The sequence below is a fragment of the Lemur catta genome, chromosome 8 (genome assembly GCF_020740605.2).
Source record: "Lemur catta isolate mLemCat1 chromosome 8, mLemCat1.pri, whole genome shotgun sequence".
In the NCBI taxonomy this organism is placed as follows: Eukaryota; Metazoa; Chordata; class Mammalia; order Primates; family Lemuridae; genus Lemur; species Lemur catta.
Genome location: NC_059135.1, coordinates 45653661 through 45666327, shown reverse-complemented (window position 1 = coordinate 45666327; position 12667 = coordinate 45653661). Strand labels below are relative to the sequence as shown.

Sequence of the window (12667 nt, the reverse complement as noted above, 5' to 3'; positions counted from 1 at the left end):
GGGACCTGTGCTGGAAACCCCCAGGCACCAGCAGTTTATCTGCTTTCTGTGTCTGGTGTAGTACGATGCAGAGAATATGGAATAAAATTCTGACAATGTGTTCTTGATTCAGTAACTGCTTCTTTGCTTTGTGACTTCAGAAAACAGGCCTTGTTTTTCACATCTGCAGTATGGTGTTGGTGTGTGTCTGTGCATGTACGTGTGTTGGGAGGCAATTGGACTGCCTTTTAAATTCAGTACTACCTTTTAAAGTTCTTTCAACCCTTAAACGTCATGCTTTTATGATTGAGGAAAGCATTTTCCCACAGCACTACTGCCACCTAAGGGACGGCGGCTCTCTGGGCCAATAGGTAGGTGGGGAACCGAGAAGGCGCAGAGCAGAACAGGCTGTGCATGTCAGTGTGTGTTGATACGTGTGGAGCCTCCCTTAGCAAAGCCTTCTGGAGTCAAAGGGGGTCTGGCCACACTCCTGTGTTGAGGTTCCCTGTATTAATAAATGAAGGAAAGCCAAACCAGAAAGGCAAGCATTATGGAATTGTGAATATTTTCATTTGACAAATTCATACAACAGAAATTATAATATTATATAATTGAACTACTCATAATTATGATATTTATAAAAAAATTCATGGTACAATTCAGATAGTATGGTCCAGTAATTGGATATATGTGTGAAGTTTTATGAGACACCTAAAAATATATTGTCAATAAATATGTATGTTACTGTGTATATGAACTCATTTGGAGATAACATTAAAAGTCTAATTCATGGCCACTTTTACATAAGACATCCTAGCCAAATGGTCCTTCTGGCATCTTCTGAGAGAGGCTCTGTTCCCTTATGTTAGTAAATTGGAGATTGTTCCTAGTTAGAATATCAAACCAGAAATGATAGTCCTGCTTTTATCCTCAGTGATCTCATTTTACCCCTAAACATGTGATTGGTTATCAATTTTATTTTTTTCTCAGAATAGTTTTTATTATTTGAGGAAGAAATAAAAGAATAAATATCCAGATAAAGGTAACAACACTAGATGCACAGTAAGTTTGGAGAATAAATTGAAATGCTTACAAATCATTTGGGGTGTGAATAAGTCATAAACATGTTTCAGAAGAATTCTTCCACTCAAATTGTGGGTTTAAATAAAAAATTTTTTTCTTTTTAATTTTCTTGTAGAAACGGGGTCTTACTACGTTACTCCGGCTGTTCTCAAACTCCTGGCCTAAAGTAATCCTCTCGCCTCAGCCTTCTGAGGGTTTAAATGAAATTTAACATGGGTTTTTGAAAATACATTAATTGTATCAATATATTTTAGAAATTTTTAATGCAAAGGTAGTTGTAAATTTTTTGTAAATTTGATGCAACATATATACACTGAAAGTAAGATTGTTTTCCCTTTCAAGAGTAGTATTTGGAATTTCAAAAGCTATGATTTTAAAGCAATTTGTTTATAATGTCTGAAGGGTTAGAGGGTGAGGTGGTTCTCATTTTATTATTTAAAAAGATTCCCAAATAAAAATGATACTCATGTTGAGAAACTACATAAATTAGGTAAGTAAATGCTTTTTTCCCCCTAGTTATTATACTTGAATATAATAAGTGGGAAATAACAGGAAATTATCATTTTAAGCAAAAATTTTGACTAATATTTTTTCTCCTTCATATAAACTATATAAAATTGCTACTCTTTATAAAATTTGAGCAATATATTGTTCCTTTGTGTCAAGAACTCTTAAAATTTTTTTTTAATTGGAAGAATTAAAGTATTAAAGTATTAGCTCATCCACAGAGAGTTTGTTAAAGATTTATGTAAAGAGAAGAGAGGCTGTGATTTTACATGTGGAAGACAAGTAAAACAGACCAAGGATAGGGCAGCAAATCCAAGAAGAAAGTAGGTCAGCAGGCCCCATGGCGATGCCATGAATTGCTATTATTTAAAAGGACGGTCAGAGAGTAAAACTGCCTGTGAACAAGAATGCTTCAGTGAACAATGGTAAATCTTGGCAGAAAGGCAGGGTCAGAGAGAAGCAGTGAGGCTCAGAGTGTAAACTGCATGTCCGAAGGTCAAGCACAGGATGAAAGCAGAACAATTTCCTCATTCCAGAAGCTTCCTGGTGGCCAGCAAGCTGCTGAGTAATGAGAAACGGAGCCTGAGGGGAGGCCCCCCTACAAAGTGGAGGAAAACAGCCTCGGGATATGGGGGGTCCTGAGCAGATTTTGAGACTATGAACTCATCAGGATTCACGCTTTGCAGTAAAAGAAAATTTTAAATAACAGGAAAATCACTGAGGGGGCCAAAATGTAATGATTTTAAATATTGTCTAAACAAACAATGATAACTTCCACATTTATACCTGAGCCAAGAATGCTCACCTGAATTTCAGACACATATATCCCTATATCCATTTGAGTATACACAGAAAATCTCATATTTAACATTTCTAAACTGAACTCCAGATATTCTATTGAAAGCTTTCTTTGTCAAACTCTTCCCCATCTTAGTTAATGATTCTTTCAGTTACCCTGGCCAAAAACTTTGGTGCCATATACTTGACTGCCTTCTTTTTCTTATACTCCATATCCAATTTTTCAGTAAATACTATTGATTCTGTCTTCTGTTATGCAGTATATGAACACTTTTTAACATCTTGTCTATGTTAATCTGATCTGAGCCCTTATCACGTCTCACTTGGAATAGTGCAAGAACCTCTTTTTTGTTCTTATTGATATGTATTTTTAAAATTGTCATAAAACATATAACATAAAATTTACCATCTCAACCATTTTTAAGTGTACAGTTCACTAGTGCAGTGGTGTTAAGTATGTTTACATTGTTGTGCAATAAATCTCCATAACTTTTTCATCTTGCAAAACTGAAATTCTATACCCATTAAACTGCTTCCTACAAATAGCCTCTTAACTGGTTATCTTGCTTTATCCTTGCCTCAGAACAAATTATTCTCAATCTTGCAGCAAAAGAGATTTTTTTATAAGTTAATAAACTTTATATTTTTAGATCAGTTTTAGATTCAAAGAAAAAAGTTGAGCAGAAAGTACAGGGAGTTCCCATATAACCCCTGTGTCACCTGTTCCCGGGTAACACATGCACAACCCTCCCCATTATGGACATCCTGAACCACAGTGGTGCATTTGTTACAATTGATGAACCTGCACTGGCACAGCATTATCACCCAAAGTCCATAGTTTAAATGAGGGTTCTCTGTTAGTGTTGTACAAGCTATAGGTTTGGATAAATGTGTATGATATGTATCCACTGCCCTAAAATTTTCTGTGGTCTGCTTGTTCATTCCTCCCTCTTCCCTAACCCCTGACAACCACTGATTTTTTACTGTTTCCTTAGTTTTGTCTTTTCTAGAATGTCATATAGTTGAAATCATATTATGATTTCATATATATCAAGTAGGTTGCTTTTTTAGATTGTCTTCCTTTCACTTAATAATACGCATTTAAGTGTCTTTTCATGGCTTGACAGCTCATTTCTTTTTAGCACTGAATAATATTCCATTGCCTGGATGTACCACAGTTTATATAACCATTCACCTACTAAAAGACATCTTGGTTGCTTCCAAATTTTGGCAATTATGAACAAAGCTTCTATAAACATCCATGTTCAGGTTTTTGTGTGGACGTAAGTTTTCAATTCATTTGGATAAATACCATGGAGTGATTTCTAGATCGTATGGTTAAGAATATCTTTAGTTTTGTGAGAAATTGCCAAAGTGGCTGTGCTATTTTTCATTCCTACCAGCAATGAGTGAGAATTCCTATTGTTCCATATCTTCGCCAGCATTTGATGTTGTCAGTGTTTTGAATTTCACCCATTCTTATAGGTGTGTTCTGGTATCTCATTGTTTTAATTTGTAGTTATCTAATAATATATGATGTTCAACATCTTGTCATATTCTTACCTGCCATCTATATATTTTCTTTGGTGAGGTGTCTTTTCATATCTTTTTTTCCATTTTTAATTGGGTTACCTGTTTTTTTATTGCTGAATTTTAAGAATCCTTTGTATATTTTTGATAACATTCCTTTATCAGATGTGTCTTTTGCAAATAATTTCTCCTATTCTGTAGCTTGTCTTCTCATCCTTGAAATTGTCTCTCACAGAGCAGAATTTTTAAATTTTAATGAAGACCAGCTTATCATTTTTTTATTTCATAGATCATACTTTTGGTGCTGTATCTAAAAAGTCATTGCCATACCGGAAGCTATCTAAGTTTTCTTCTGTTATTTTCTAGGAGTTTTATAACATTATGTTTTACATTTAGGTGTGGATCCATATTTTTTTGTGAAGTATTTAGGTTATGTATCTAGATTCATTTTTCTGTAGGTCGATGTCCAGTTGTTTCAGCATCATTTATTGGAAAGACTCTCTCCTCCCTTGTATTGCCTTTACTTCTTTGTCAAAGAGCAGTGACTGTATTTACATGGGTCAATTTCTGGACTCTCTATACTGTTCCATTGTTCTATTTGCCTATTCTTTCACTAATGCCAGGCTGGTTGGATTACTATAGCTTTATAGTAAGTATTAAGGTCAGGTGGTGGCAGCTCCCGCCACCTCTAGAGGTCCCTGCAGGTCGCCATTTACTTTGGCCCCTGGCCAGACTCAGCCTCTCCACTTGGCAGCCTCCCAAACTCCGTCTCCCTGGTGGTGACCTAGAGTCAATTGAATTTGGGATATTTGTATTCAATAAAAAGCATACCAACACTGACGTTAAACTAGACTGTAAATTTATTAATTCAAAATAAGAAATATTATAGTCAGGTGAAGACAGTACTAGCCTAGTCCGTACCTTTTTTCCTTGTGAGCAAGCTGCTGTTCTGTTGCACAGCAAGATAACTATAGTTAATAATAACACAGTGTATATTTTAAAATAGCTAAAAGAGAGGATTTTAAATGTTCTTACCACAAAGAAATGATAAATATCAAGGTAATAAATATGCTAATTACTCTGATTTGATCATTCAAAATGTATACATGTATCAAAATATCACTCTGTACCCCATATATAGTTATTATTTGTTAATTAAAAATAAAATAAAACTAAAAAAAACCTGACACATAAATCTAGAATGTAAATTTATTAATTCAAAATAAGAAATATTACTGCCAGGTAAAGACGCTATTAGTCTAGTTAGTCAGGGCCTTCTCTCCTTGTGAGCAAGCTCTGCTGTTAACAGAGCTACCCCTTGGTGAGCCCAGAATCAGAGCTGGGTGATTTGGTTATGTGACTGGGGCTTACACCAGCTGCCATATGCAAGTACCCTGCCCGGAGGACAGAGCCTTCTAAACTGCCAGCACAGGATGTCCTTCTCTGGATATGCTTAAAAAACACAGACATTTGCTTCTGTGGCTGTAAATGCAACTCTTCTTTTGTTATTTTATTTTTAGTGCTTTCAAGACTAACCACTGACTCCTGCTGATCGATGCATTCTTTATTTTAGATATGCTATTGTGTTCAATCAATTTCAGTCAAGTCTTGCAGGCTAGGAGCCATTCTGTCTCTTTCTAAAGTGAAATTGCCTAACACTCTTTAGCTCCATTATGTGTAGGCTTAAAAATTTAACTCTAATTCTATATTCATAGGAAATGCATTAGCTTCAGAAGAAAAAGGGGGTATTAGAAGGTACTTGGCTGTAAAGGGCAAAAGAGACACAATCTATCAAAGTGATTCTCATCCTAGGCCGAGCAGGAGCAGAATCCTTACGAAATTTTATATATATATATGTATATATATGTTATATTATATATATATTATATATATATTTTTTGGCCTGGTCAAAAAAAACCCTCAGACCTGCTGATAAAGTTCTGGGCTCTTTAGATTTTGATAAGTGATACCAGATTACTCTCCAAAGATATTGTTTGGATTCATACTTCTAACAATAGCACATAATAGTACCTTCTTAGTATTTACTGCTAAACCTCTTATTCATCTCAGCTTTGCTCTTGGGCAGCAGCTTTGGTAAAATACATAATAGGTAAAAATATATATAAAAAATACATAATACTGATGAATATCACATAATCTGTTGTCCTTATTCCCATGTATGATGAAGATAGAAGCATATTACTCATTTACTGTTCTATAGAAAAATGGTTCCTTAAATAATGGGGAGTTAAATGAAGTGACCTTGTGCTGATCTGCAATTTCTATTAATTGGCCAGTCACCATATTAGAACAGAGATTGACTGCTGTTTACTTATACTTTACTTCTAATAAAGTTGAAAGGGGCAGATTTATGGTGAGTCAAGGACATGATATGTTTTTAGCTTTGGAATGAAATCAAGATGTCCCTTGATCTCTGTGACCCTCACTGTATGAACACATATAGCTGTTCATTACAAATGAATGACAAGAAGACTAAACAAATACAATAAATACAAAAGCATTTTGGCAATTGTGAAATCGGAGAAATGATGGGCCTTTACTGAGGGGCCTTTCTGTATCATATTATAGGTTAAATTATGTTCCTTGAGTATATCTAGCACAATTATTTTGATAAACTTGGGGAGTCAATACTTAAGGAACCATTAGGAAGCCATCTCTTTAGTGCCATTGAAATCACTCCTTTGTGCATACTAGGCTGATGCCTACTCAATGTATTTTGTAAATAGGTTTTTCATAGGCATCAGGTTTGCTGTTGCCCTTAATCTAATAAGCATATTAATAAATGGCTGTCAAAATTACTATCCCCCGAGTTAGAGCTCTTCTTTCCCTTATTGGAACTTCCTAATGCATCATTTGTTCTACGGCACTTCTTCATTGAATTAACCTTATTTATATACACCTTTTGGCCTACATCCTCATCTAATTTGTAGTTGTGCCTCTCTCATGCTCAGCACACAGTAGGGGCTTTATTACACATAACTCATATTGCTTGATGACCATGTCTCACAACCTCTATGGAGACCATGACATTTTTTCTGTGTGTCCCAGAGTCTGTGCCAGGTATGGGCACAGCGGAGAGAAAGGCTGCCCCTCCCAATGATCTGAATGTTATTTATAACTTGGTTGTATTATGGGAGTGTTCCTGGGAAAGGTTAAACTCTGTATTTCCTGACTTGAAATTCTATTAAAAGCAGTAACAACAATAACAAAATGATTGAAAAGTCATACCTAAATCTATCAACTATGTAAAGGCCTTTGATAATTAAAAGGGCCCCATGATCCCAAGTTACCATATTTTCCTTCAGGTTCTAACTTGGGAAAAAAAATCAATGGTAGTGGAAGATTAATTCCTGGTGACCCAGGCTAAGAGCTCCCGGTAGTAATTAGGGGGCAAAGTTCGTGTCCCAGCTCACCCAATAACTATTGTGTGAATTTAAGCAAGTCACTTCACCATCTGAAAAGGTTTCTTCATCTTTAAATTAAAAATATTAGACTAATACTCATATTCATAATTATTTGGGGGTCAGAGACCCCTCTGAGATTCTACTGAAAAGTATAGACCTTCCCAGAAAAAGCACAAATATAACTATAAATAGAATTCCAAGAGGGTCAGAGGGTCTCTAAAATGTACACACAAATTTGTTAGGGGACTTTAGAATGATTTCTAAGGTCCAAAGTATGCAGTCGAAAAAAAATGAATCCATTTACATTTCCACTCTGGATATTAATTAGTTTTAAAATGTGGATTTGGGCCATTATTTCATTGAAGTTATGATTACTTTTTTTGGTAAGTTATAGTAGCCACAACAGAGAAAATTTTTCAGTAGTATAGAACATTTCGTGTGTGGATTAATAGCATCTCAGGGTTAGTGAGGTTATTAGTTTACCCTGCGCAATGAAGGGACCATCCATAACTCACCTCAGAGGTGGAAATTTAGCTTTGACTTGAACACATATGGTGATGGGGAGCTCATTCACATGTTTATGGCTGGGCAAACATAAAGAATTTAGAATTTTTTTCTTTATATTGAGCTATAATCAGTCCCACACATAAATGTCAGCCATTGACACTACTTCAGTTCTCAAGAACTACACAGATTAATTTTATCTCTTTTCCTAGTATTTTAGGAATTCAAAAGCAGCCTCTATTGCCTTCTATTACTTTTCTCTATGAAACATACCAGTTTCATCTAGAATTCCTCTAGAAAAGTGAGTTCACAAAATTACTTTTAATCCCAATTGCCTTCTTTAGTGGTCCTTTTGAAACGCAGAGTTGAGAACTAGGCAGCATGTTGGGGAAGAGGGCGAACAACACGTGATTAGAGAGCAATTCCCTTTCTTATCCCACTGACTCTGCCGCTGGGAATACCACTAACCCACCAAGAGCTCTGTGCCTAGAAACAGGTAGCTTCTACTGGATCATGTGAAATTAGTGGTGGTCACCTAAAAACCCCAACTATACTCAATCAAGGTTGTCCTCATACTTTATTTTTTAGACCCCAAATAACCTGTCTAAAACCCAAAATCCTGTTGACCTCTACCTTAATTGCTTAGGTCATCATTCTAATTCTTGAAAACATTTTGGAATGCTAGTTTTGCCATTCATGTCATCTTCCCTTCCAAATTTTGTGTCACCTACAAATGTAACAAACCTGCCATCTTTGGCTCCAAATTAATTGATTAAAAATATTGACCTGTGGTTTCAAATATAAGCCTCCCTCAAAGGATTAACTGTTACTAATGCTTCACTCAGTCACTTCCCAGCTTCATCCAATCCACATTTAACCACCTGATCAACAGAATAGAGAAGAGTGTAAATGTTATGTACTTTCTTGGAAGCAACATTTTTTTCCTTTTTATCTTTTATTCAGTCTACTTCTTTCTATCCAATTATATTTTCTTCAGTCCTTCACATTTGCATATTACATATCCTGGTCTTATATATGGTCCCTTTTCCCCAATGTTCATTTTGCTACAAAGAAAAGAACCTCCATTGTGTTTTTTTGGGATTCCTTTGCCTTTTGTCTGCAAGCAGCCCTGGCCCCGTCTGTGCTTGCCCCAGGAAGCTCTTTGTGGCTTGCCAAGCCACAGCCCCTGTGCAGGTGAAGGGCTTTCCTCATGCTCATAGCATTTGGCAGAGGAGGAGTTTCTGAGAAATTGATCAACACCCCCAGACCAATTTATTTTCCTCCACCTCCAGAATTACATCAATTGTAATCTTCCTCAAACATCAAATGAGGATTTAAAGAAAGTTGAAACACAAATTATATGTGTGTTTGGGGATGTAGGAGGGGTGTGGGGAGAAAGAAATTATTAGAAAGTTCTCAGCAGACTTCACGCTTTAATCTCAGCATTATTGCTTCTATAACCAAATGAATATTGCTGATAGGAAAAGAGAAAGATTGCCTTAAAGGCTAATTCAAAGCACAAATTAACCAACCATCCATTATCCAATTGAAAAATGGCATTAGAATAAAGTGCTTTGGGAACTAAAGAATTTGTGGTAGATGTTCTGCAGAACAGCTCTGTGATAACATGTGACCAGCTCCTGCCTGATCAAAGCTTTTCATGGACGTAATTAACATCACAACAGATAAGGCCAGGAAAGGAACCTTCCAAGGTTTGTCCAAGTAAATAATTTTGCTTTAAAAAAGGTTTGACTTTCTTATATAACTTTGTGACCATTGCTATTATAAAATAAATTAAATGTAGCTCATGGTAAGCAAGTAGACCTATACAAAAGTGTAGGAAGTAGTTGAGTCATGGTTTAATAAGTTGGACATTTTACTTACTGATTTTTTTTCTTTACATTTGATTCCCTCATTTAGACAAATCAATGTAGGCATTAGGTAATTAATTCTCATTTAAAGAAAATTGTCTTGAACACAACTTCATTACTCTGTAGTTATCTGTGGATGAAAGGGACGAACTCTGGAGTCAATAGAACCTTTGCAAACCTGAGGAGGTACAGGCAACCTCAGCTCAGGTGGCTGAATGATTCCTGTGCTTTAATATTTCTGAGGGAACCCCAAGACCTTTGAACCAGGTTAACTGGTAAGCTAACCTATGATAAATCCTAGAGAATGATAGGAAAGTCTAGGTCAGCATCCAGAAAGCTAAGGGTGAAAATGAGTTGTGTCCCCTGATAATGGAACTTTATGACTTAATCATTCATTCATTTATTCATTCAGTGTATATTGAGGGACTATTACGTGTCAAACTTGTCTTAGCACCATACCCCCCCATAACCTTGAACAAATCACTTATCTTCTCTAAGTCTAAATTTTACCATCCAGGTATTTACCTGAAGCAGTTGTGAGATTTAGTGACTTATATATTTTAGACTCCAGCAGAGCAACTGGTTGGATGCTCAACCTCCCTTCCCTTTTCCTTAGCATTGAGACTTCTTTTCCACGTAATTTGTAATAATATGAAATAAGTCCCCTTTCTTAATAGCAAATTTCTCTCTGCAGTCTTGGGTCAACAGGAATTGTCAGTGATCTGTGTTTGCTGATGAAATTAAAGTATTTAAATATTATTACAACTGATAAAATATTTTTGCAAGATAATCCACCAAGCCCAAGGATATCGTTCTTTGTCAAATAGCACTCTGAGGCTTGCTGACTGCAGTGCATACAAATTCACACATTTCTTGAGCCTCTTTGTTTCACAGCAAACATGAGTAATGACTCTTTTCATTTACTAATTCTTACTGGAGCATTTTCCAGTAATACTTTGAAAAATATCATAAACCAATTTTCTAAAATATAAAAAAAATAAAATTTTCCACATAATGCATAGAGTTTCAGCTAGAATGAGGTCTTAACAGAATAGAATCAAGGGAAAGGAAAGATAATTTTGCAGATTGAGTATGGTTGTAGCAGTTGCCTTCTGATTTATATTCTAAATTTGAGTTAATTTTGAAAAAAGGTGAAGATAGATTATTGTGGAAGTGCCAAAGGCATATACCAAATTGTTACTTCATTAATTCAATCATTTAGATAATAGATATTACTGAGCATCTAGTGTTTGCTAGGCACTGTGAAACTATATAGCTCCCAATGTCAAGGAGTTTACTCTAATGAGAAAGATATGTAAAAAATACAGTTCTACAAGGTAATTGATACAAGAGGTGATCCAAGAGCTGGGGGGAAGATGAGAAAGATGCAGCTAAGTCTGCATGGGGAATTGGGGTAGCCATCAGAGAGGAGACAGGCTGATATGGAAGGGTGAGTGGTACATCACCAGGTTGTACGAGTAGGACGAAGATGTTTGGAAGTGAGAGCATAAGGAGAAAAGCATGGTTGCCTAAGGGAGCGTGGAGTGGTCAGGAAATGGGGATGAGTAAATTAGCATTGTTAAATCATAAATTACTGTGAAAACAGGAGCAGGCAGGGTTGGTGAGAAATGAAGCCCCATAGGTAGGGAGAAGCCAAATCATCTAAGCCTTGTGTACTAGGTAAAGATGTGCCAATGTTTTCCCCACTCTGTAGGCTGTGGGGGAAGTTACTGAAGAATTTTGAATAGCCAAGTTCTGTAATCAAATGGGTATGTTCAGGTTCCTAAAGAAGACTAACAATGTTATGATTGTTTTGTTGTTTATAAGTTACAGAAATGGCATGCACACCCTTTTGTTCCGAGGGATTTCAATGGTTTTCCTTGTAACAGAATTCAGAAATGCCAAAAGCAATATTTGAACTAAATGATACATCAGAATTATAATAAGAGCCTGTGAGCAGATTTTTAGTTAACAGGTTTTTAATAGGCTGTGATGCAATCCTTAATGGAGAGGATTTAATTATAAAAGATAGCTTGCCTCTCATGGAAATTTGGCTGGGTGTGTTTTTATTGCTCAGTGAATTAAAAGGTTTATATAGGATTGCATTGTTAAGATTCTTGGAGAAAAACACATAAACACCAATGAAAACTTCCCACTCCTTTTCTTTATCTCTTCCAGCAAAGCAGTGAATCTGCCAGAAATAAAATTCGTTTAAATTTTGTCTAATTTTTATAATTTCAGGGGTAAAGCATCCGAAAGGCCAGAGTGAACCAGGATTACCTGAAGAAGAAGAAGGCATCAATGAGAGAGAGGAGCAGTGGGACCATTAATTGCTGGTCTGCAGCAAGAAGGCCTCTTGGGGATACCTGAACTACTAACTTTTCTGAATATCCTATGAAACTCCACTGCTTGACTTCTGGAAGCATCCTCCATCTCTGCACTCCACACTCACACAGTAGTTACGCACCTCCCGGAAGCCTCCTTGACTGAACTTTAGAACTAAGTACATATTGTTCCACATCACTTACAATTAAAGAATAAGCATTTATTTTACAGTGATTTTTCTTTTTAACTTCATAGAAATTTGCAGACATGTGACTGTTCTAACTTTAATACTGCCAGAGCTTAATCCCTGATGTCTTACTGAAAAGGTTTGCATTCTAAGGTCAAATGTAAATAGCATCACTTTAAAAGTAAAAAAATAAATATTAAATACATTTAGATGATGGTGTGTATGTGGGTTTAAATTAAAGAGAAATATCTAATCTTAACCTAATGTCTTTAGGTTAAGATCTACATTTATCATGTTTCTGTATACAGAATAGAACACAGTATTCATGTCAAAATGATGAAGAAATGCCATTTTTTGTGATTCGAAACACCACAATATTAAATATTAAGTATCTCTTTCCCTTCAACAACACATTAATGGTTACTTATAGAACCAGAGAATTCTTTTCATTTTTAAAG

At 35.8% G+C, this 12667-nt stretch overlaps 1 protein-coding gene across 1 annotated transcript in view; it reads left to right on the top strand.

The window, feature by feature from the left end:
• Positions 1-12418, top strand: part of PPP1R1C (protein phosphatase 1 regulatory inhibitor subunit 1C) — a 103501-nt gene extending 91083 nt beyond the window's left edge. Inside the window, exon 5 of the mRNA XM_045559306.1 lies at positions 11939-12418. Within this exon, the coding sequence (XP_045415262.1) occupies positions 11939-12027 (89 nt within the window). The 3' untranslated portion in view covers positions 12028-12418. The remainder of the gene's footprint in view (positions 1-11938) is intronic.
• Positions 12419-12667: the final 249 nt, after the last annotated feature.